Here is a 26,815-nt window from a genome sequence, read left to right on the forward strand (position 1 = left end):
TCTGGAATCATGCATTGTTTGCGAACAGCCGGAATATGATCCTGTCCTTGGTATTCCCTCTGGCTGGTGGTGAGAGTGAATCTTCAGTGGCAGGAGGAAGTAAATGAGGAGGAGTTTGAAAATAGTGTCATAGGATTGTTGTGAGATCTAGCTCCGTGCTTAGGGCAACCTTGCAACATAGTGCTCCTGTGGGAGTGCTGGGAAACCATTGCCATCATCTGTCTATGAAAGTCCTACCTTCCCCTCAGTTCTGTAAGGCCTGGCTGTTGGCTAGATGAAGATTTTTGTATGTGGTTTCTAGGTCAGAATGGCTGTTTGCTCCTTTGTCCAAATAACAAACATTCCATTGCAAAAATAATACAGCAAGGCACACTCCAACATGTTTTTGCATAGCATCAAAGACTTTTTTGCTCTGTTAAAAGAAAGAAGTAACTGGTGAATTTGAATAGTGAAGAAGAGAATGGAAATCTGAGCATTGGAAGTAATTTAGTCAAAAATACTATGAGAAAATAAGAAACATGATTCCAAAGATTACAAGTGAAACAGCAAAATCATTAGTTAAAAAAGATTGCAATGAAGACAAGGGATTCAAAAGAGGGTAGAGGGTAGAAGCTATTTAAAGCACAAGAGCAAACTTCTGGAAATGTGGAAAGCATAGAAAGAGACCAACTTGCCTGTATCAGGAGCTTTTTAGTGACTGGAAAATAAAATAGAGATGCAGTATAAATAAAAAGACAAGCCAAAAAAGCTGTGGCACAGAATGTGTTAAAACCAGTAGAAGTTGCATAAGGTAAGAAGAGAAGTTTCTACTGATCCATTATTAACAAGAAGAACTGAGAAGGAAAGTAAAGACATTTCTAAATGGGGGGCAGTAACTCAAAAATACTATTACTTTTTAACCTGCTTCAGGCTTCATATAAATAGTTCGCTGGGAATAAGTGCATAATGCAGTTAATAAGGCAAAATGAAATACATGCCAGAAAGAGGTTACAGAATATTTAAGAAAGGAATTTCTGAACCATTGGCCTTGATTGTAAAAAACAGTGAGGAATGAGTATTTGCAAGTAATAGAAAAGCAAAACTTATCTTAAAACTAGGGTATTTGTAGATCAGTCCCTGTAACTTGGATAACCAGGAGGAAGCTGCAGGAAATCCTTAAATGTTAATTTCCTAAAAATCTTCAGGATAAGAAGGTGGTGATAAACAACAAGCATGACTTTTCAAAATACATTTTGTCAAATACATCTAGTTCTTTTAACAGAATAGCTAGCTAGTGGTTAAAGGGGAAGTAGTAACCATGATGTAACTTTGCACACAGCGTTTCACGCTGAGAGGAGGACGTTTTCATAAGCAAACTTGAGATGCATAGTTAACTTTGTATTAAAGGAAAATACAGTTCACTGAAAAATAACATTCCTAGTGAATTGTTATTTATGCTATTGCAGGTCAACTTGGGATAGTTTCAAAAAGTGTGATTCTGCAAGGACTGGCCTGGGTCCACATATATTGCATGTTTTCATTAATAAGGTGGCTGAGGGAATGAAGAGTGGACTTATTGAGAGTTCGAGTGATGCTACCCCAGTGAGAGTTCTAAGTATTTTATAGGATAGTAAAAGCACACACACCCCCTTTTTTATTTTTTTTAAATTTGATGGGATGGTCTGAAATCTGCAAGTTTAAATGACAAGTGCAAATGATTACCCTTGGGAAGAAGTCAGCTGTATAAATAAAAATACAGGATTTCTGGCTCAGCAGTGGTACTGTTCATAAGGCATTGGGAGCTGTGGAGATGAACTGTCAGTAAGGCTCAGCTCAGCATGTGCTTTTGGGCATCACAGTTTAAGAATAGCGTGGACTGATAAGAGGAACAAAAAGAAGCAAGGGTTTTAGAACATAAAAGAAGTAAGAAGAAGCTGACTTAACTGAGTTTGTGTAATTTAGAAAGGAAAAGATGGAGAAGAAGAGGAACACAATAATGTTTTCAAATATGGAAAAGGTTTTTATAAGGTATATGTCATTAAGTTGTTCTCCATATTTGTTAAGAGAAAGACAAATGTAATTGGCAAAAGGCGAAATCTATGCAGTGTTAGGTTAAAAAAATCAACCGTATAGATGAGTAGACACTGGAGCAGGTTACCGTGGGAGGCCACAGAGATTCATTTATGGATACAGTTAAAGACAAACATCTGTTTGGGCAGCTCTAGGACCATTTGTGCTGTTTCAGAGTGGTCAGGATGGAAAAAGTGACCATGAGGTCCTTTCTAGCCCCACTGATTATTGGCTTACATTTTTATTAAAGTAATATTCCCAGTCTTCGTTGTGCATTTTCTTACTACAAATTGGTTTTTTCCCAGATTAGTGTGAAATTGTAATGGTGAATGCTTTTCATATGCAGTGATCAAAACTGGACTGAAATTTGGTGGGGCTTTTAGACTTTCAGGTTATCTACATGTAATAATCTGTCCCTTCTACAATTTTGCCTTCAGTATTTGGGGAAAGCTGGATAGTTGTATGCATACTAGGAGTGTGTTTCCTCATGAGCTGTGTGCATGAAGGTAGTACATTTAACAGTGATTCAGCTTATCATATCAGTAGGATTTTTTTTACCTTGCCAAATTTATAACTACATTAGAAAGATTTATCTAAATTTAGTATTTTAGAATCTACCTAACAATTTTACATCCTATAATCTGTTCATGAACTAGAACTCAAGTACAAGAAATAGAAAATTGGAATTTTGCTGTACAAGATTAAAACTTTAGCAACCAAATTGCATTTGTGTAATGTAATATGTGAGCTGTTCTCTCATATTAACATTTTTCTCTAAAGAAAGTTGATTGCACTGGAAAAAAAACAACCAATCAACAAAACAAATCTTTTTAGAATTTGGTTGTATGGCAGAAATCTGCAATAATTTCCCAGTGTTAATATAAAATCTAATAAATAATATTTAATATTTAACATTACTCTTTGTAATTACTGTTACTTTTAATATTAATTATTTTAATAATTATTTAATAATTTAAGAAATGTCAATATCACTGTTCTTAGCGCTTTTATGTAAGACGTACAACGATGTATCACGTTGCTTTTTTTTTACACTGGTTGGAGGAGTGATTTACCTAATGTTTTGTCAAGCAGATGAAACTTTGCCTAACCTGTTAGCAGGGAAACAGCCAGCATGATTGTGTTGTTAAACGTTTATGCTCTCAGTGTATTCTGTATGCACCTTATACCATGCTATTTTAAAACCAGGATGCATTGACCTACCAGTTGTGATTGCTGCACTTTGGATTTGAGGGAGCTCTACAAGGTCCTGGAGGCTACTCCTGCCTTCGGGGCGTACATAAGTGAGGAAACCGCCTGGAGCGTGGAGTGGGCCAGGGTACACCTGGGAGGCAGGAGGCTGTCCCAGGCCTGCATGTCCATTGGGAGTGGACCTCCAGTCAAGCCTCGCCTGAAATTTGGAGAGAGGAAATTTTCTGAAGGTTCTAGAGGAGGCTCTCTAAGATTGCTGCAAGCCAGGAAGCTGCTGCAAGGTGTTGGACTAGGAAGAAAGAAAGGAGTAAGCTACCCACTGTGTCAGCGTACAGATGAGGGGGAAGTAACCATTTTTATATGTTTTGAGTCACTTGGCCATCTGAGCTTTCTTTCTCAGATAGTTACTGTGTTCAACTTCATAATCTTTCTGTGTGCTTCTACTACAATCACGTGAAAGAAAAAGCTGGTCCTGTTCCACCCCAGGACCCTGTCACACTGTGACACACTTTTTCTGAAATCTGGTATGCCAAATGAGTAGAAAATTTGCAAGGGTGATGATGTGATTTTGTGTGACTAATTGCAGTGCTATCTGCTTCATGAACTTCTGCCAAATGTCAGGTAGGTTTCTTGTAGAAAAGCTGTTCATGAAAACGTGTCTGCAAAAACAGCACCATGAAAACTGGAGCAGGGCACTATGTTGGGTATGTGGAAGATGTGACTCCTGTTGTCAGCTGAAAGGTCCTTTTATAGTAACTGGTTGATGTTTCACTGGCTGGAATATAAAACCAACCCAGAATATGTTTTTGCTTTTCATGGGGCAGAAATCATGTAAATATACGACACGAGAGCTTCACAATTCTTTCTGAATTTTTACAGGAGCTTTAATTACAAATGGATGGATTTATTCTGGAATAGATTGTAGTTTGTTCATCTGCTTTAGTTGAAACAGCTTTTTTCCTCTTTCCTTTTTTCTTTTTTTCTTTTTTCTTTTTTCTATAATTGGGTTTGGTGGTTACAAAGGAAGAATGACTTCATTATGTGTTGAACTGACTTTCACAATAAGCTTGGGAATCTGAAAACATACTATCAAATGTCACTACTTTATGTGATATATTTCACAGTTTAAAACACAGATTTCTTCCAGAGATGAAATGAGAATTGCTGACAGTAAGGAATTAAAAATGATTGATGGACTGCTTACACTTGACCAGCTGCTAATGAATTCTCACTCAATATCTTGTTAGCTTGTGCTGAAGTAATACATAAGGCAACCTAGAAAATAGCCTGAAGTTGCTAAAACAATAAAGAAGAAAAATATAAGTTATTCTGATGCTTTTGATCTATGAACTGTGATATAAGCTGTGACTTTTGATGTTCTAAGATGATGTGATTGGTAGTATAATTTTTGTTATTTGATTGTTTACTCTTTATGGAATGTTACTGTATGTTATATTTTGGCTCAGAGGCAGGGAGAAACATTGCTTATTTTCCTTATTGGCCCCTGGAGCCCTTGTTCAAGTGGAGCTTTCCGGAAGGAAGGGAGAATGCACTTCCTTTGAGGACAGCTGAGCGTGCTCAGCTGAGGGAGAAATTTCTAGAGTTTCCTAAGCTAGGAACTGGTCTCTTGGCGGAGACTTCAAAGAAATAAAGTAATATTTCTGCGGATCCTAAAGGAGTTTTATAAAGTTATTGCATCTCAAAAAACCCCCACTGAGAATTCTTAGTCTGAGAACAAGCTTGTAGGAAAGGAAGGGTACATGATGAGCAAGGGAGGGACTGGCTGACTAACACTTTGATTTTCAGTTTCTTTTATCCAGCAGGGCAGCTTTTTCGCTCTTTCAGAATTGTGCTGCAGTAAAGCATAACTTTGATTCAGTGTCTTTTTGATTCTTTTAAGGAGAAGGTGGATGAGGTTCTGGTCAAGATGGGGGCAGTCTCTGGGAGGCTTCTAATAGCTGCTTCTCAGTGACACGTAGAATTTAAATTCTTAATTCACTATATGGATGAGTTGTTTTCTTCAGTATGAGAAGGAAGGAGTTACCCTCTCATCAAATATTCTTTCAAGTATAGCAAATGTCTCAGAAGGTTGCAGGTGAGTATTTAATTATGAGATTAGCTGGTGTGTTGTGGCTATTGCCTATGTGAAACTGCTACATAAAACACTCATTCTTATCTCCATTGCTGATTCCTGACTGTCATCTGTATAATTGCAAAAATCCGACTGCTTTAAAAGGTCAAATCCTCTAAAGCCAATGGTGGAACTTCAACTAACTTTAATGGAGCCAGAATATCATCTTGTGTCAAGGAGTTAAGCTCAACTCTGTGGATGTAAAAGGACAGCTGTGTAGCATCTGGTAAAAATAAGGGGGAGTAAGGGCGGGGAAGGGGTCTTATTAATTTTTTAAAAAGTGTGGTCTATGTTGAGTATTTCATGATGTGCTTTTTGTTGCTGTCTCTATTGCCAGACACCCATGTTTATTGTAGTGTCTCATAAACATTCTTTGAAAAATACACTCAATATTTTTGTTAAAATACAGTCCTGGTTATATCTCTTTTTTTTTATTGGAATTGTGCTGTGTTTTTGATGTTTTGACATTCTCTCTATGCAGTTTGGCTATTCCTTTGTCTATTGACATTCATGATGCAAGATGGAAGAATTTCTGCAAAGCAGAAGGAAGAAATTGCAGTTTGACCTACTGTTCAAGCTACGGAAATTAATAAAAGAAAAAATGTTGAAAATTAGTGTGAATTCATCCTGTTTTCCTCACGTATTTTTTTTATCCGTATTTTGTGGCAGCTGAAATTTCTGACCAGGACTAGACACTGTATATCTCTCTTGGCCTCAAACTGCACGTAATTATTCAGAGTATGCCCTTTCTCCTTGTAGGAAGCCTTATTACCCACAGGCAAATGTAATCTATCATCTTTTCCTTCACCAATTCCCCTTTTCCCTGTACCCCAAAAGAAATCAGAAAAGATTTATAAGGTTCTGCAGCCCACAAAACCTGCTTCATTATCCTTAAATCAAGTATATCTGATTGCAAAGCTCTTATTTTTATAAGAATTTTGGGAGCAGAGTATTTTACGCTTTTTGGTGTGCTTTTACTAAAGGTGAAAAATGCATTTTTTAGAACTAATTCTTTTGAGAGTTATTGCTGCAAAGTAAATGCGCTTTTTGTCAGGAGAAAAATAATGGATGTACCTTGAGATGTCCAAACAGAATGAAGTATTCAAGCTGAAAAGATAACATCAATTCAGATAGTATTGTTTTAATATATATATTGTGTTATTATCCTATCCTTCTGACATAACATAACATCTTATTCACCTGTTTTTACTGCCATGGCAGATGAGGTAGACAGCTCGTCGAATCTAAATGTTGTTGTGTTCACTCCCCTTCCCCAGAGGATTAAATCTGATTTGGGATCAATCAATATGAACAAGCAGCTTAATTTGTGCCTTCCCATTTTCATTACTTCCTGTTTACTTGCTTATCTTAATCTATTACCATAATGACCAGTTACACAGTTTTGTCAAGTGCTTCATAGTTGAATCATTTTGGTGTTCCTTTTACGTCTGCATCTCTTACTGTTTTCTCTCCTTTCTTTCTCCATTTTATACATCTACCCCTTCTCCTGTAGAGATAGAATTAATTTTTTTCCTAGTTGGATGTATTTCCTAAAGTTTGTGGCACAGGAAAAGATGTTTTTCAGTGAAACGCTGATTCATTTTTGGACAACTTTAATGGAGATACTGGCTTTGCATGAGAAATAACTGTAAGGATCTCAAGAGCTGTTACTGGTAGTTAGCACATTTCACCCTCATTCTTAATTGCTGGTTTGCTTATTTATCTCTTCAGTCAGACAGTAAGCTTATAAAGCAGCTCATACTAATTCAGCTTAGTTGACCTGTTGATGCTACAGTATATATGCTAAAGGTTTTCCTTTTATAATGCTTGCGTAGTTTTTAAATTATTTTCCAAGGTTACCTTTATAACTGAGAGTCTTGAAAACTGTGGTATTAATGGAAAAATATACCACTAAAGCATAGCAGACCTCTGATTTTGATAAGCAGCATTGTATGTCCTCATTGCCCCACGTAATTGAATTAATTTTCATATAAGCAATATTTTGGTGTCCTTACATATATTATTGCTTATTTATTTATTTATTATTAATTCTGTCTTTGATTTACTTTTCCACTTCCCTTGGTTTCCCTTAAGTCCTCTTAGGTGAAGCAGGTCATAAGCAATAAGTTAGTTTTAACATAAAAGCACTTGATTGAAGCTCTAATGTAAAGTTATTTATTTGCCTCCTAGAGCAGTTAGAGAACCGAGATTTAAATGTTTGCATATGTGGGTCTTGTCTTCTTTTTCTCTGTGGTCAGTTACTTCTTTTAGTTCATGTATATAAGGCCAGCTTTTTTATCCCTCTTAATGATTTACATTTGGATACTGTCCTACTGTTTACTCAGTTATACAGATGATATTTAGTACTAGACAAAATGAAAATAAAATGTTTTTCATTTGGGAGGAAGGCAGAAGCCTTTTTCATTATCAGGTTGTTTGCCTGTGTGTATTCAGTCCAGACTTAAATTTAATCCTTCTCATCTCCTATTTTATTTAGTGCCTTATTAGCCCATACGTCCTTTTAAAAACCAGCCTTAAATATTTTCTATTCTAGCTCCGTATAATTTTTGAGAATATATTTTTTTGTTCCTGCAGCATAACTTAGTTGCATCTATAATGTTTATATCCCCTTTCTTTACATCCTCTCTCAGGAGAAGCACTGAATTATCTCTGCATTTGAATCACTTCAAGTTTTAGCTAGCAATGTGAGTGTTTTATTTCAGTAACTATTGTATTTTTGTGGTATTAGCAATGCCCCTGCATAAATTTCCCCCCTCCTCCAAATTTTATGAAAGAAAAACTTAAAGTCTTACAATAGGCCATTAATGCTTATTTCGGGAAGCATAAATTAATTTATTCTTTTTCTAAGAATAATTTTGGTTTTTAGTAAGATACTTGCATATTACATGAAGGAATCTTAGAATATAATTTAGCAGTATAAATTATGTGAAATCAATTTTTAATTTCAGTGGGTTTCTTAATTTCTTTGCTAAAGAGAAGGTGGAACTTCAAAAGTCCTGAGGCAAAATGCATGCAGGTAGGGAAGAATGAACAAGTGCCAAAGCTTGTGAATATGGGAGAAGCGACTGGCAGCAATTTACATTTGAGTTGTCATTTTAAATTTAAACCATGAGATTGATCTGGCAGTGCAGAACAGAGGCAGCTCTTTATGCCTGTTTGGGATCCAGGTATCTTCAGCAAGATTCTTTGTAGATTCAAGGAGTTATTCAAAGAAATAAAGAAATGGAAGAAAGCTTCAGGAAAAAAATAGCATAGAAATGGCTATATTCAAGCCAGACAGTAGACAGGATTACGAATCCTGTCTTACAAATCTTATGTATTATAACGTCTTAAAAATGGAAATAGAAATTTAATCAATAATGCTTATTTCCAATCAGGTTCACTAACTCCATTCCTATTTAAGTATATAATTTTAAAAAGATTAAAAAAAAAAATGTACTTGTCATCTTCACAAGCAGTACATCTGTCTTTCCAAAAGCTCAAATTTTGGAAAATACCTTACTTTCTTCCCTTAAAACATCATGAGACTTTCAGTCAGTAGTAACCTGTATGGCATTTTTCAAGGTGGCCGTGACATATATGGGTGTAGACCTCCAACAGCTCCAGTAGCAATTAGGTTAGACATAAGGAAAAATATTCTAATAGCGAGAATAGTTAAGCATGGATACAGATTGATGTAAATACTGTGTTCCCCAGAGACTGAAGGTTTTTGAAGAAGTTAGAGAAGCATCTGTCACAGTAAAGTTGATTTTTGCTTTGAGATGGGGAGGGCATCATGTTCACCCCTTCCAGTTCCACTTTTAAAGTTTGTGTTGTAATCACTTGATGAAAGTGGGATTAGGACAGTTTATACTGACATCTATTAACCATATGTGTTCAAGCTTTAGGGTGCAGAGAGACAAAAAAACCCAAACCCAAAACCCAACACTACCTTGTGTAGTGGTAGAATGAAAAAAAGATTGATTTTGATTAGCATGTTATAGTGTTAGCGTATTTATGAGTTTATATTTGCAAGATCTAGTGGTGAAGTAAAGGGCACTTGAGTCAGACAAGCTTTAGCGTGTGCTCGGGAGGCAGCAAACGTGTTCAGCTCTGGAGATGGATACCTGAAAGGCATTTAACACTGGTTTTTTTTTCCCTTCCAGTAACTCAGCCTGAATAGTTTTTTTTATTTCTGGCATTCTCAATTGTGACAGTTAGAACTTGGAGAAAGAGGCAAGTTGCAGAAGTGTAAGGAGAGGAAATATGAACTGTCTAGATAATGCTAAAGCAGAAGACAAGAAGAAAAAAATCTTAATGAATCTTATTTGCATATTCAGATATACTGTTGATAGTTGTATTTTTTCCTTTCCTGAAAATGAGAATAAGGCTTTTGGATAGTGAAGTCTAGACTAATTGTGTGAGCTTACAGGTTCTTTAAAAATAAAGTAACCAACAGCAAGACATAAAAGGGAGATGCATCATCATTACTAGAAAAATAAATCAGTTTCATTATTTCTTTTGAAAGAATAAATGACAACAAAATGTACTGAATATGAATGGTTCAGTTAATGGCTTTCCATGCCTCCTTTACACACTCTTGTATAAAACTACTGAAATTATTGAAGTGCACAGTGCTGGAGGGACACATCGTTTTCTTTTAATGAGTATTCTTGTCCCTAGTTGATGAGTTTTTGTTCTCTAAGAAGCACAGAATTAGTGTATACAATGTTTAAATTATTTGACTTTGAAATATGTTTCATTGGTGCAATCACTTTATTGTAGATAGAACTCTTGCTGAATTGCATTCACCTTAAAAGTCTTTTTCTTATGGAATACAAAGCGGAAGGTACTCTCTATGAAAGCTGGGAAAACCATATTCTTATATAACTGAACAGTTTTAATTCCTTTAGTGTTTATTACAATAACATCCATCCTGTTTACGTCAGTTGACCCAAGGCAATTAATAAGGCAATCGTTAATGTTAATCCAAAGAAATTCCATACTAATGCAACATTAATTAATGCTCACTTGTATATTAGTATCGTTACATGTGTCATGTCTATAGTGGTGATACTTTGAAGTGTCCACTATTATGAATGCGTTAGACTTTTAATGTAACAGGACTGGGTATAATGAATTCCATGTTGCAGGCTCATTTGCCATTGCACAGCAGGTGCTCCTTTGTAGTTAACCATCTAAAGAGACAGTTTTAAGAATGAGTTATTAACATACAAAATTGATGTTGATAAGGTAGAATATAAGCTCCGTGCCGTGTGGGATTTTCACAGTTGTACATGCTGCACTTCAGCTTTCATAAAAATTCTTGGCAAGGTTCTAGTGGCAAAATGTTAATTCCTTAGGTGTTCATTAAAATAACATTAATCATGAACCCTGATGATGTTCACGTTGATTTATTCTGAAACTTTATAATTAAAATTAATCAGGTTCTGTAATTAGGTAGAGCAGGAAAATGGAATTTGGCCTTGTTACTTTATAATAGAACTATTAGTTCACTTAAATGTTAGAATTTTTTTGAGGAATTTAATGAACATCTGCTTTTAAATATGGATCATACAGTCAAACTTGTATCTAATAAGAGGTTCATGTGTGTCTTTCTATGTTGAAAAGTGTTTTGCAATACTTACAACAGGCTTATTTTTTGTTTACCGTTGTGATGGACTTGAGAAAGCTGAAAAAATATTCTGCCTTCTGGTGAGCTGAATCTTGATTTTAAGAACCCCCCCGAGGGAAATCTGATAATGAAGTCTACAGGGTTTCAGATAATGTCTGTACGTTAGATGACTTGATAGATGCTATTCAAACTACCTGGAAGTTGTCGGTCTGTCATTATTAATTACGTGATAATCATATTTCTGTGTCAAAAATGGAAGTGAAAAGTGTTATTATTACACTACTCTATCATTCATTTCTACTAGAACAAAGAAAAGAGGCAGCTTTTCTTGTCAAAGTAAATCTACTTTCTGCAGGACTTGCGAATGTTACAAATTTATATGGCTTCAAAGAAGCTGTGTACATGTTCAAAGGGGGACTATTAAGACACCACATTTGGCTCAGTAAGTCCCTGACCTACAAATTGTTGGGCACTTGTAGGAGCATTCTGGGGAAATACTGCTGTGTGCTTGTCCCATTCTTCAGTTCTTTCGGTTTCATCTTTCAGCTGCTGTTCGAGACAGGTTATCAAGCCTAGTTGTACCTTTGATCTGACCAAGTGAAACCATTATTATATTCATTTACAGATATTTATGCTTTACTGGTAAGATTTGCCTTCAGGAAGCCCAGGCCCCTGAGACCCATGCAAAAGTCTGGAGCAAAAAGATCTTTCCCTCAAGAGAGCAGGATCAGGCTAGGGAACATGAGTTGAACTGGTTTTTCTCACCTGTTCAACAGACTATTTCTGCTAGACCAGTTGGGAGCTAAATACAGCTGCTTGTATTTGACACTACACGTGATCAGTAATTTGTTTACATTAACCATCTTTGAGTACCTACATTGCTAATAAAGCAATTTCCAGAATTTATTGCAGTTCTGTTGATACTGGAATCCTGGCTTTATTTTTCTAGTCAGTGGTGTTGCCCTTGCAGTTTTGTTTTGGTTTTTTTACCATTCACGTTATGGTTTTTGCACAATTTCTCTTCTCTTGTCCAATCTGAGGATTGAAAATAACAGTAAGAGATAAAAAATGCCTTGAGAGAGGAGAAATTGAGTGGCTGTGAGTAAAGCAAGCTAGTACACAACTTCTGAGGTTTGTACATTTCGTCTTTGTTGTATGTTGCCAAAAGAAGTCTGGTATGTGTGATGTATCTCTGAAAACTGTGTATATATATATTTTTTTTTTTTTTTTTTTTTTTTGTTAGTGGTAGCTCTCAGATCCCTTGCGAATATTTTGTATGATGCCTTATACTGCAAATTTTGATCACTTTTTAATTGAAACTATCATTTGCTTTCTTGTATAGGTGTTATTTTGGTGTTTGTTATTTTTTTGTATACTGTCTTGAGACATATGCAGTAATTTGTCAGATTAATCATTAATCTTCCTATATACCTTCTTCTTTAGATAGGACCTCCGTTCAGACGCTTGTGCTCAATTTCCTAATGGGTGTTTCAAGCCTGTAAATCGCTGTACAAGTCTGATCCACTGGTGGTATAAATGGTTGCTTGTAGCTAGATGTATTTTTAAAATTGTCTGGGATTTTTTATTGATAGAGGTTATACTCTCTATCAGTTTGTATTTTGCAAGCGTAATGAATTCGCCTAGCTTTTTCTTGATAAAATGATCTTCCAGGGTATGGTAGTGTCATTTAACTGTAAGACTGAGATTGATGCTGTTGGCTGCCTCTATTTCTGGTTTATGGATCTTATTGCAAAGGGAAACGATATATGAAAATGACCCTCTGTAAATAAATATTTGAACCCATAGGCTCAGCATACTTTCTTCTTGCTAACTTGCAGCTTAGGTGATACTTTTTTGTTTTGTCTACATAACTAGAGCATTTACTATTTCTGTGCACTCCGAGTCAGTATATAGCTGGCAATAATCTGTTACAAAGCAGGCATACAAACACTAACATAGGATCTTAGGAGTGAGTCCTTGTTTGGGTTAGCTTAACTTAGATTTTTTTTTCATTATATGGATTTTTTAGGGAAGGTACCTACCTGCCATCTCGTTTTCTTGAAGACATCCATCTTGTTGAGAATAGCAGATTTTGGGTTGATGTAGTCCATTAAAAAATGGTATCCAGTTATATGTATGGCAATGCATGTTTTTATACTCTAGATTGGGGGTGGGCAGGTATTCCACTGCTGCTTTGGGCCCTGGGATGTTGCATCTGTCTTTCAGAGCACTGGAGTTACAGAGAGCCTGGCACTACAAATGCCCCAGAGGTTGATTGTGATAGTATAGCAGACCTGTGAGGTGCAGAATCGCTGCTACTTCTGTGACCCTGCTGTTCTACCATTTGTCTATTGATATGTTGGTCTGAAGCTACAAGTCTTTCGGGAGAGGTCCAAGACAAACCAGATTCATTAAAGTATGCTTCGTTATTGAGGAAAAGAAACAAAAGGAGAAATATTTGTGTGTACGTGAATATATACCCAGTTGTGCCTGTTTAACCAGATATGTCAAAAAGATTTTGTGTCTCTTGGCATAAGAAAGTATTTTATCATGTTCCTTAGCCTAAGTTCATCAGAGTGTCTAGCACTGAAAATATTTATGTTGTACAGTTCTCCATACATTCGAAGTACATGGTGCCTTTGAACGTATGTGCATCTTGAGTAACTGCATCAGTGCCAGGACCACGTTCATGCACTATAAATATTTGAGGGCAGTGGGTCAAGGTAAAGAAAAGGAAGGACAAAGCAAGAATAACTGAAATAATCTTTTGGGAGGATGGTATTTGATCCTAACAGCTCAGGCCTTCTATTACGACCAGAATGCCTAAACATTAAACCTTAAAAACAACTTTGAAATGAAGCAGTTAAATTCTTCCTGTACTACAAAAGTCACTCGACTCCAGAATGACACCTGCATTTTTGGTTTCATTTCATAATTAGCAAAATGTATTTTCAAACTGTGCATAGTAAAAGTCCAGCACTGTAGAAGATGACCGGAAATTCAAGAACCCATGTAGTAAAGAAATAAGAAACTGAAGTGTGAATGTTTAAGATGAGTCTTAAAAAGACAAGTAATGTTTTGAATAGCAAATAATTTATGCAAAATATGTTACAAAATCTAAGATGCTAAATAAATAACCAATACAATGTATTCTGTTTTGACACTTTGTTTCCACTTAAAAGATAGTGAATGCAGATTCATTTGTTAACAATATTTTGAAGCTGTTTTTCATTATATTTGCTTTATATTTTGTACAAACAGTTGAACTGTAATTTTAAATTTCAGTCTTCTGCTTTGAAGCTACACGAAAATATGGTGGGATAAACATTCAGAAAAATAGATTTGTGGTTATATAATTTCTCTTTATTATAAAAAGTTACTTCACCATATGAAACTTTTTTTCTCCTATATTTTGGAAGGCTCGTGTTCCCTTTTATATTTCACCGAGTTGGCATGATATAACGTGTTTCTAATTTCTGTAATCTTTTATGATTACAACATGAGGGTGGTATTATAAAAGTTATTCTCATACAGTATTGAGAAGTCTTGAAGATTTAAAACCAAAGAATGGGATATAAGAATGCTTCAATCCAGATATTAAATGGTAGACAAATAAGCAATGTAGTAGTTGTTGAAGACTTAATACTACATTTTTTTTTTTTTTTTATTTAAAGGTTTTGGATTTTTTTTCTTAGCTTGATGCATCATAACGTTACAGGACTATTAACCTTTATGATTTGGTCTGAATTACTATATTTTTAAGCAAAGTAGAAGTTTCTTACTTTTGAGAAACATTTCACATTCTAGGAGTAGTATAACTCTTAAAAGGGCTTGTTTCTGTTGCCGCTTCTGTCAGCAGCTATCTTTGACAGAAGTAGGTTTTGGGCCCATTTGTCTTTAAGTAGAAATACAAATGCCTGATTTGGCAGGCTATACTTTCACAGCAGATTTTTGTAAAGACAGCTGCCTATCGAAGTCTGCTGTTCATATTGTCTTGCAGAACAGTGAAACTTTACAAAATATCATCAGCATCGGCTAACAGTTGCATACATAAACTTTGTTGTTAAAATATATCTGTTTATCATTACATTTTTCTGATTTAGAAGTCAGGCTGTATTTCAAGGCAACAGGTAAGTTTGAGGAGAATCATTACTTTTTTTTAAATTTTCATTTATAAGAAAACTTGGCTATGTATTTCAAGAATTTCTTAGAAGTCTGAATAGTTAAACCCTCCTTTTGGTTAATGCATTACTTCTGGAATGAGTAGATAAAATTCTACGCATTAAACACGGTAAAAACGGTGCATATTCTGCAAAGGACAGAATTCTAGATTAAAGTTTTCTGGGCACAAAAGCAGTAACAAAATGATCCCTACAAAACAGAGTAACTTAATAACACAAGAAATAACTTTTGTTAATTTGAAACTTTAGAAACTGAAACTTGTAAGATGTAATTAAATTATGGTACTGTACATACCAGCTGTTCTTGGTAATTGAAACTTTACAATATGAAAAATACATTACATCTGTACAGTTTATACAGGTAGGTAGGATGAGTTTTGAAAAAGATTCACTTTAAGGGTCATACTCTGAAGTCAAAAAAATACTGCACAACTTAACTAATTACAAATTGTAGACTTGAAACAATTAATCTTTGTGATTCCTTTTTAATTTGAACAGGGATCCTAGAATCCATAATATTATGTCTTCTCACTTCTGTCCATAACGTTACATAGAATTTGGTTGCAGCCTCTGCTACAGGCAAAAAAAATGACAACAAAAAAACCCCAGTTAAGCCAGCTGCTGACTGTGTTCCTTGATTCGTGCTGCTGTTGTTATTGTGCTCAGATCCAGATCAGTTTCTAGGTGCGTTTCCACTGTTTCTTCCTGGTTACTCGAGTCATAGGGCTTGTGAGCAAGCAGTTCATGATGTACTCCACAGTAACTTATCGTGGGCTGATCGTAGGCAAGAAATGTTGACACATTCATAGACAGTGGTATCTAGGAGAAAAACAAAGATGAAAACCAGCCAGTTACCAAGAGATATAATCAAATTGTACTTGCCTGAATTTGATATTGAAGAAAAGGACTGTCTAAAAACATCGGCTAATGCCAAATATAGTGCTGCATGTAAAAAATCTCTTCCTTCTCTCTGTCCCTCCACCCTCTCCACTCCACCCAAACCCTGGTCTTTACTAGGGTGTTTTAAGCCTAACCACTGCCACCTTTGATCTTGTGGCCCAGGGCTAGGTGTGTGCTTGAATGTGTTTGTGAGGATTAAGGTGTGAATGAACTCAAATTACCTTTAGAATGTAATTAGCTTCTGCTAAAATCAGTCTGTCAGGGAGGAGAAAGAGGAGTGACTCAATTGGGGATATATGGAATATTTCAAATGAAATTTAAATGGCTTTCAAGTTTAAGAGTGGGTAGTGGATCTTCCCTGAATATATCAGTGGGTGTGATACCTTTGGTCTGCTGGGAAATACTCACAGATGACATGTTTCCTATTATTTACAGCATAAGCATCAATTTGAATCTAGCAGCTTTCAGTAAATATTGGACCGTGGCAGATGATAGCTTCATCCACTGTTATGCTATGGTAGCTCTGGAAGCTTCACTATTGCAGGTTTAATTCAAATACTTGAGGCTGAAAAGTTACTAAATTTTTTTTACTATTTTCTTGGGAATTTTGAACACACTTCAGCATAGAATTATTTACGATACACTGTAGAATCAGAGGTGAAATTAATGCAGATTTTGAATCGTATGTATTTGTATTATTAGATTTATTTTTATATATATTGAGACAATTGAAGGATGAAAAAGGTGACTATATTGCAATGGCTGTGTGAGTCATGCGTTAAAGTATTTAAAAATCAGATTTTCAGTCCATTGTAAAAGTAAAGAGAACAACTTTTATTTGTTACTTTTATTGTTCTCTTGCTGTTATTTTGAAGACTCGGTGAAATGTAATAAAACTAAATATGAAGACAGATAATATTTAAAAGCATTTTAATTTGAAATATGAAATAATACAAGACAAAACTCATTAGCACAGCTGGTTGATGCATTTGGATGTCCCACCTGTACCTCTACAGGCTCATGACAGCATGGTGGAAGTTCCATTATAAACACTGCACATAGGCTGTGCAAAACATAGAGATAGACTGAAAAATATAAGGAAATGGATGACTTTTCTACCTACATATGAGATATTGATAGCTCGTGAAGACCTAAATAACATTCAGCTTAGAAGATGGATGTATGTAGCATATCATGTGATCCCACTGTCTGAATCGGAAGAGTATCAGTTAAACCTGTGACAAAACTGTATCTTCATAGGATAGAATCAGAAAACCAGTGGAATGTATCTTTTTCTATCATGACTCTTGTATTTGAAAGATTTAAGGTTAAAGACACCATACTGTATCATAGGTGTCTGGTGATCTGTATCTCTACACTCACAAAAATTCATGAGCTCTCTCTCCATTTCATGTAGCCACCTTGGATGTTTTGTTTTTTGTTTTTTTTTGGTTTTTTGTTTGTTTGTTTTTTCTCATGTTGAAACACTGGATGAGCACTTCAGGCTTTCTTAAAATAATGAAAAGACTTTACCTGAGGAAGAACTCTGGCATTTTAAATACATGCAATAAGAAGAAATGCTCCACATTTTTCCCCCTTCATAAACACTAACAGTATCGTTTCTTAAACTGTTGAACCTTTCCTTTTACAGCTCAAAATGTGTTTCCTAACCTAATTTCATGAATGCGGCCCAATATTGGATGGTGTCACCTTGGGCATGGATTACTTTTGGAGGCTGCAATGCAGTGAACATGTACTGCCTCCTGCAGCCTTGCTCGCATGATAGAGGAAAGGCTACCGTGCTACGCTATGTCCTCATCATTACTGTGATCACATCCAGAACCCTGACCCCCTAAGTGATCTCCTCAAGTAGCAGTTTCAATACAGCCAACACAATTCTTAAGCCCTACTGTAAAGAGGACCGATCCCCTCCCTCCCAGGTTGATTGTGCCTTCAGTTACCCTGGTACTGTAGGGTAAAAACGTCTCTGGTCCTCTTTGTACCTAACCTAAAGACTGCCATAAATTCTGGAGATGGGATGTAAGCAAAGCCACTTCCATCTCCATTCATGTTCTTTTGACCAGACATACGTGCCTGAGAGATAGACAGAATTTCTTGCTGAATGAACCACCTTAGTGAACAGTGAGGCTAGAAGGCATGAGATGTCCCAAAGAGTGTACATAAAGGAAAAGTGGCATAAAGGCTCTGGCTGTACAGGGATTCATGTAGACATGTTGGTACTTACTTCTTCTCTGCCCACTCAACTAATTTAGTCATATTTGCGTTGCCCTTTTTTTACAGGAGCAAAAGGTGATGAATGGCCTTGAATCACTAATGCCTATCCACACTTCCATGGAAACCAGACAAAATGTTGTACAATCTGGCTTCAAAAGTGCTGTTGCCACATTTTGGTTGGAATAGTCAGTGAAGAGATATTTAGTGCCGCATCTATCACAATAGAAGTTATGGGTTGACATGCTTCATAAAAATTAAAATCTGTCTCTGTATGTTCAGCATAAGAGCTGAGGCTTGCATACAGATTTGAAAAAGGTTTGTTGTATGTATGTTGGACTGGAAAAAGTGCGTGTGTGTGTGTTATGATCTTAATACCTGGTCATATTCTCAGTAGCCTTTTTTCATGTATTTTTCATGTAATGTATCTAAATTGCTGACATTTGATCATACCCTGTTTTCAGCAACATCAGAATGGAAAGGAAGCAGAAGGGACAAAAGGAGCACTTTAACTGCTTCAGACCTATAGTCAGAAACAAGCTGATTATGGTTATGGGCTTGTTCTGATTTCTTTCTGATGCGGACACGACGGCCTTGCAGTAAAGCAACTCTGCAGGAAGTTGGTCAGCAGCATAAGGTGGGCTAGGCAAGCTATATGTGCAATTGCCATGAAATGTAGACAATTGCATACCTGCATTCTTTCATGCATACACATACAGGCCTGACTGGGAAGCCACATAGGAGGAGATCTAAGGCCTAGCTGAGATTAGAGAAACAGAACAACTTTTGGATTAATGACATTTTCCTTAGTCTGGTAAAGTTTCCATTCTGAAAAAAAATTAGCTTGTGTAGTTCTCCATTGCTGTTTTCTGAAGTGAAAAATTGTGTCGGCAATTCTACCTTATTCTGGGCAAGCATGAACCAGGAATGATGGCACTCTTCAGAAGAATCTGCACTGGTTCTCTTGTAACCAGGTCATTCCTGTAGAATGCAAAATCTGCACCTTTCAGAAAATGAGTAATATTCAGATCTGTTACAAATCTCCCAGATAGTTTCTTCTGACCTACTCTTTTTCCCTTGTTGCATATTTTTTCCCCTCCTTAACTGTGTCCCCTTCTGTCTCTATTTCCTAGAATGGTCAGGGTCTGAACACCTGCCATATTTCTTTCTAGTGTAAGTATTCGGGAATGAGACTTCTTGGTCACTCCAGTTCATAGTGCAGCTCATTTGTAACCAGCAGGTGAAGCTGCTACCACCTGCTGCTTTATTGCTGTCTATGTGTGCTGGATCACTTTGGGCTTCTCAGGTTATAGTCCTGGAACAGAGATGTCAACCCTCATGGCATGGTCATTAAACAAGGAACATCCCTGGTTGTATTTCCTCCTTTGCATTTTTCCTTCCTGTTTTCCTTCTGATAGTGGTATGTGTCTCAGTAAAAGTTCTCTCTCTCTAAACTTCCTGTTCTTTGAACTTTTAAAGAATTCAAATAAGTAATACCACAGCATTTCTAATGATAGCTCTCATCTCTCTGACAGCAATTCTGGAGTGAAAAACGCTGCATTGTTTAATTACTAGTGATGTGTGAACTTCGTATTGTTTGGAGTTCAGGTTCAGATGAGCATCCAAAAAGCCTTGGCTTATCTCAGATTTACAGTTCAGAAGTCTTAAAATTGCAATTAGTATTCGAGGAAGCATCTGTCCTGCAAGCTGAATTTCATTGCATAGTATTAAATTTCTGTACAGTGTGTGGGGGGAAGAGTTCCAGCAATCCTATATCTTTTCAGTAAGGAAGTCTAAAACTCCAGACTTGTTTTACCTAGAAAATGTGCCTAAAGGGTTGCATTTACAAAACTGTATAGCAAACCAGATTTTTTTAAAAAAATAATTCTGTTCAGTCCTGAAAAGAATGTAACCCAGTGTTTTTGCATTTCTGTTTTGATCCTCACTGGCAGTTGAAAAGTTACCACAGATTAAAAAGAAAGTTGGTTTTTTTAGGTGTTTTGTTTTTGTTTTGTTTTTTTTTTTAAATGAGACTGAGAATTTGGTTCTGGCTTCTCTCTAGCAATTACAGGGATCTGCAGGAAATAGGTTGTTTTATCCAGACTGCAGAAATATATTCACTACTAAACAGATGTGAACTGGTTGGGGAGGCGAATGCTTCTAGCTACAGATGAGTATCTTGGCAGTCAGCAAAGATGGGAAAGGTTCTAGGAAAGGCGTACAGCATTTATTAAGCTTCTGGTGTTGTGGCTATGTTCTTATCTGATTGCTTGACCTTGGCTTGGCTTTCATAAGAAACAGAATTGCATTTTTTTCTGAATTTATTATATTTAGAATTAGAGGCAATATTTTCAGCCTAAGGATTTTGGTATTTTGTTAAATTTAATGGACATGGGGTGTTCAAACCTCCTGGGGGGATTTCAAGACTCAGCCACAGAATCCTGGAAATGAAAGCTTGGAAACTAAAGACATAAGGGTATAGCCTGGAGTGGCTTAGGAATGCAGGCATGGGAATATATGATAGGGCAAAGGAATATTATCCATGGAGATGGCAAAGATAAGGAGCTGAAAAACAGAAAATCATGAACAGGAGAGATGAAAATAAGTAAACCAGGTTGTATGCTGAAATAGGAGAATAAAATGAGCTGAAGGATGGAAGCAATAGAAGTGATGGAGTTGTGATATATCATTCTGAAAAGGTACAGAATATAGGAATTACAACATAGGCATGGGAATATATCAGCATATGGTCAACATATGAGAATTAAATCTATTTCATATAGAAGTCAGTGGAATTTTGCTATTGGCTTCAGTAAAAAAAAAAAAAGGAACAAGCCCTTGTAATATATACCACATAACCATAAGGTTTTATTGGCATAAATCAAAATTAAATGCTTTATTCATGATCACTGTGAAGAATCCTGTTATTTCAAATGGACCTCAAAAAAACCCTGATACTTTGCCATCCATTAGTCCGTCTTTGTGATGTATTTGCCGTATTATTTAAATTTATTGGAGGTTAAATTTTGAATAGTACTGTTTTTGAATCCTTATGCATGTAAAACAGAAAAAGGCTTGGAAGGAATAGAATACCTTGGGTTTATTAGCTAGAGAATACATTAGAATAAATTATAATTAATGTGTTTAAGAAATCTTATCTAAATTGGCTCTTTCATGAATCTTAACAACCTGATTTCAGACTTTGAATTACAAGTGAAGGCAGTTTCTGTCTTCATTTGGGAACCCCCTGAATTCCTAGTTTCTCTTCTGTTTCCTCTACCTGCGAACCTCACTATTGAATGTTATTCTCAGCAAAGCATCACTGAACCCATTTTATTCATATTTACTAGCCAATATTTCCAGAATATATTTGATTCTAAATACCCCTATTTCCCACAAGCTTTCTTGTTTGCAAACCACTTGTCAAATTGTGCTTTGTTTTTGCTACCTCTTTTCTCAGCCCCCTCTCAGCTTCCCAACTTGCCCACTCTGAACTTCATTGTGGTGTTCTCTTTAGCATGTTCAGACACATTTACCTGTTTTCCTCTGTCCCCCTCTGTCCTATTTTCCCATATTTCTTATCTGCATGTTTCCTATCTTGCCCTCTGCTTTTCCTTTCCGTTTCTCTAAGTCTTTGCTTCACACAATGCCTGGTGACTTCTTCTGCATCTGCCTTTTGTTCTCCAGTGACTCCATCGCTCTGCCAATCCACTGGTTCTGTCCTCTGGCCTACCCCAAGCTCATTCCACTGAAATGCATCTTTTCCTGCCCTCTCCGAGAGCTGTCTCTTGTAGCCAGAACTACCTTGCATAATGGAGGCTATAGGCACAGTTTCTCGGTTTTTCCTGTCTGCCTCTTTTCCGTGCAGTCCTCCATAGGTGCCCTTTTGTTTTCATAGGCAACATTGCAGGGCGTTGTAGCGCCTGTCCCAGATTTTACCGCAGACCTTTCAGAACATTTTACCCTGTTTTCTATATTCTGGTTTTCTCTCAAGAGAAACTGATTTTCCCCAAATCCTTTTCCATTGCTCTCTAACACTGTTATTGCCCTAAGAGGGCTATATTAACTTGGCTGTTTCTTTTTCTTCTGTTGTAATAAGGTGCAGAGAAAATGCTATGTAAGAGTGTAATCCAAAAAGTCTTGTTCCAGTGCTGCTGGACTATATCAGTTCTGTGAATTTTTGGGCTCATGATAGAAACTACTTCTTGTTCTGAATGGAGAAAACCCGTTGAATACACACCCCAGGCACAGTGTAGTAGCCTTGCAGATACTCCGCTCCTTAGGACCGGACTGTAACAAGATTGTTCTGTGCCTTTGCCTATGTCTCCTGCCCCTGCACCCCTGGATTAAAAGCCTGTCTGTGATCTAGGCAGGTCTTGCATCTAACAAGTCCCTTATTTTCTCTCTTAAGTAGCATGTCCAATGGCTTTCTGTGAAACACCTGGAGGTGTCTGGTAGGTATAGTTATGAAAAGAAAGTACCTGTCTGATTATGATCTTGTCCCATTTCTTTCATTGTCTGCTTCTTCAAGCATGTATTTGCCTAAAAGTGCTGTGCCGTGAAGCAGGGGAGATAATTAAACTCAAGCTTCTGTTAAAGGAATAGATAAACCTGTTATAGCCAATTTGTGACAGTCATGGATTTACAGTTCAGATCCTCCTGGCTCCTCTACCAAAATGTAACTCAGCCATGGGGGTAAGGTTACCAGAAGTTACTTTTTGTTGGTGGTGGTATTTGCATACACTGTGAGAAGGCCTTACTGTAAGGCAATGACTACCTCGGATTAAATTGTGGTCGCTTTAAAGTGCTGAAAATGGATGGCTGCAAAGAGTGCTAGGCACTTTTAAAGATCTTAGTTTTCCTTTAAACTTCTAAATTCTTAGGTGGTTGTTCTTTAAAACTTGTGTCTGCATATTTCAACCTTTCAAAGTCCAAATTCTAAAGGCCCAGGAAAGGGCAATTTGTTGTTAGATTGGCTGGTGAGAACTTTGGCATGAAATGTCACAAGGCATTGGTATTAAACTCACCCAGCTTTACTCGTGAATGGCAGGGAGAAGTTGTGCAAGTGAAGGAATGCAAAGGGAAGGATGCTTTCAAGCTTTTTCTGCTTCTTTCAAAATTAATTTCTACTCAGTTCAGGCTGTAATTAAAAATCTACCAAAAGTGAAAGCAGTGACAATAGCTTTCATCAAATAGCAAAATTTTTCTTCACACAAACGTTACGTTAATGCCCTCTTGGTGAGGGAGAATTGTGTTTTCTGCTCAAAGGACACATCTGTTCAGATGTTGTACATTATTTCAACATGAAAATTTCTTTTCTGTTGCTCAAGAACACTTGTTTTTCTTCTGCTACGATTTTCCTTCTCTGCGGTACATCTAGGCAATAAAGTACAGTAGTGGTCTGCTTGGGTTTGGTAGTTTTTCTATTCCAACGTGTTCATCTCTGGTTACCTAAATTGAGGTCCTACATTGTGAGAAATAAATGCAACCAAAACCAAGCATGTATTACTATGCATCTGTCTTGTGCCCAGTCTTCACTGCCATGTTAGACTAAACATGTGTCGTAACTGTACGTTCTTATCAGAGAAAGACAAGAGTGAGGAAGCAAAGGACAGATGAGAGGTCTGCATCACATCTGTATTTTAAGATTTTTAAACTATCCGTTCAGTCACCCTGAATGTGAGGACAGTTGTCTCCATGGCAATATAAGAAACATTATTTGAAAGCTCCTATTGAAGTAGCTGCTGCTTCTAGACTTGACTTGTTCTAGTGCCTGAATGCCCTGTGTTTATACTGATACCAAAAAAGAAAAAGCTTTAGTAAGTGCATGATTAGAATTATAGTCCATCAGTAATAGTATTCTTATCTGTTCAATGTTTAAGATGAATTTTCAGTAATTTATGATGCAGCATATTCCCTGGGAGAGGAGGGTGGTGCTAAAAAGTAAAAATCACCTTTAAAAACAGAGGCCAGTACTTTTGAACCTTTGTGTTGAATGTTGGACATGTAAACAGTAAGCTGATTTATTCTGAGGGATGGGAGAGGGTACAGAGAGCATTCAACCACTGTTGGGTTCCATGAGAAAACCGTGCGATTTTTTTTTTTAGTTATATCAGTGTAGATTTGGTATCTTAAAGTAGAAGGAATTGGCAAAAATTTTTCAGCAAGTTGAATATACTAGGTTTGACAATGGCCTTTGCCAGTTTTTGAAATGCCAAAGTGAACAGCTGCTAACAGCTGCTACAGAATATCACCCCTTTCATTTTATTTTTAAGAAGCAGAAGATAAGGAAGAGGAGGAAGCAGAAGAAAAAGGTTTTATTTTTCATTCTGATTCAGTTCATTGGGGTTCAGACTAAGAAATAGTGAGCTGTTGTTTCCTAGTTGCTGGATGTTTTGTCTTGCATGTTATTAGTTTTCTCAAAATTTGAACAGGGTGACATTTGCTTAACATCTTTCCTTCCTGCAAAGAATGTGACATTCGTGGGATGAGAACAAGTTGGACTTGATTAGCTTTAATTGCTTGCTTGACTTTGAAAGCAGTACGTATTACATTTTATTTTAGTTAGACATTCATGTTAGCTATTAATGTTAAAAAATGAACAAGTTATAAATACTGTTCTGCCTGACAAGGTAAGTATCTGCCCTGCCTTTTTGAGTGTTTGTTGTTTGTTTGTGTGTGTGGGTTCTTTTGGTTTGCTTTGGGTTTCTTGTTTTGTTTTGTTTTGTTTTGTTTTTAACTTTAACAGGCTGCAGTTTGGGATTTTTTTTTTTTTTTTAAATAACAGTCCTTCAAGTTCTAATGTAGTAAATTGAGTTGGGGAAGTAAGTATGAGAGTGTATGATTATGAGTAAAAATTTATCCTTTCAGTTGATGCATTGTTTGAAATATGCTTCATAATATTTAATAATGAGGTGTATATTACTCTAAAGTATTTCTAAAAATGTTATTACAATTAGATCCATATCTCTTGAGCACTAACCTTTTTAGGTTTCTCATTTGTTTTTCATTTGTATACAACACTTGGTGTTTATTAATAGGCTGTGAAGGCATAATTACTGAAGTATCATTCAAAAAAGACAGCTCTGAACTTTGTTGGACTAAAAGTAAATCACCACAGATAAAGCTTTTACTTTAGATGCTGGATAAATGATAGATTCCATTCAAAGTAGTAGATAGCAAGCATTTGTTACATATAGAAAAAGCTATCTGTTTTTGTCTTAGTAAAGTTTGTTGCAGCTTGCAGAACCTCACCATCATACTGTATCTTAGTTGTAATTCATTATTTAGCCATCAGTAGATAAACTTAAAATATGAAGAATTTGCATGAATAAAAAGCACATGAGAAAAGACACCTTTGAAAAATAAATAATGTGTTTGTAGAGACGTCTCAAAGAGAATATGTTTGTAAGCCACACATACGTAGGTAGATGTGTATATATTGTACGCATACACTTCTAAGTTTTGTGGACAAACCCTAGAAGGGGTCAATGCAGCTCCTTCCCTTCTCCCCTGAAAGTTTTAGAATACTAAAAAGGAAACTAGACTTTATTGGTATATGTAGAATGAAAGGAACCAGTGAGATTAGTTTGATTTATATTATAGATTTGTTTCATGTTTAGGGAAGGTCTATCTGCCTTAAAAAAACCCTATTGTATCATAAAGTTGAAGAAACAACGTATTACAGTTAAGTTTAGAAAAACTTGTCCAAGCCAGGCTTAGAGTGCCTCATTTAGTTAAATACCCTAGGGCCTGGTCATGCAGAATGTCTTGCAGAATCCGAAGGGAAGACTTTTTGTTTAGGAGAGCTCTGTGGAGAGTAAGGCCTGTGCATGGTATTCTGTGGTATTCCTCTTAATGAGCAAAAATCGCTGAAGAGTGGCTATATCCAATATCTAATCAGTTATGGCACAGACTGCAGTTATTTTTACAGATTTTCATTAAGTCTGATGGTTTTGGTTGATAGTTGAACTTTTTGGCCCATCATAGGCCTATAAGTAGGTTTTTTTGAGGACTCTATTCCTCAGAGGTTAGAATTCTCATATATTGGATAGGCTTGTGTAGAGTGTGATTAATATGATCTTATTTTCTTTATTCTTCTCTAATTATTTTAATGTAACAAGCAATTTTAATATCCCCTAAGTGCTATAACAGGCAATCTCATTACTTTTCATCAGGCTTGTTTACAGAGAAATAAAACAGCAGCAAAATAAATAACACTGAATAAACCAGAAGTTGAAGTATTACCTACTCTGAGTGTTCAGAACCATGAGTCAGACTCCGAAGAAGTCATGAGCCTACCTTAAGAAAAGGCGGCTATTTTTGTTGATAGAATCTTTAGCTGCTTGTTTACTTTTTGGTGTGTGAGCAGTTGGGGAATGTTGTATAGCTTTTGTATGTAGCTATGAAGACTAGGTTCTAACTTCAGTGAAAGCTGAAGTTCTTAAAGCTCCAGTAGTAGGGGCTTTAGGAAATATC

The 26,815-nt window shown here is 36.3% G+C and overlaps 2 protein-coding genes across 6 annotated transcripts in view; one reads left to right on the forward strand and one right to left on the reverse strand.

The window, feature by feature from the left end:
- CTNNA3 (catenin alpha 3) overlaps positions 1-26,815 on the forward strand; it is a 544,198-nt gene that overhangs the window by 142,798 nt on the left and 374,585 nt on the right. The window lies entirely within an intron of this gene.
- Positions 14,263-26,815, reverse strand: part of LRRTM3 (leucine rich repeat transmembrane neuronal 3) — a 91,111-nt gene continuing 78,558 nt past the window's right edge. For 2 of the 3 annotated variants that reach the window (XM_087765362.1, XM_009465978.2), the window contains exon 3: positions 14,264-16,024. In XM_087765362.1, coding sequence (XP_087621488.1) covers positions 15,815-16,024 — 210 coding nt within the window. In that variant the 3' untranslated portion in view covers positions 14,264-15,814. Of the gene's footprint in view, positions 16,025-26,815 lie in introns of all 3 variants that reach the window. The other variant, XM_087765361.1, reaches the window with a different exon arrangement.

This window comes from Nipponia nippon, unplaced genomic scaffold (assembly GCF_047370975.1).
Source record: "Nipponia nippon isolate SJK-2023a ecotype South Korea unplaced genomic scaffold, ASM4737097v1 scaffold_3, whole genome shotgun sequence".
Lineage (NCBI taxonomy): Eukaryota > Metazoa > Chordata > Aves > Pelecaniformes > Threskiornithidae > Nipponia > Nipponia nippon.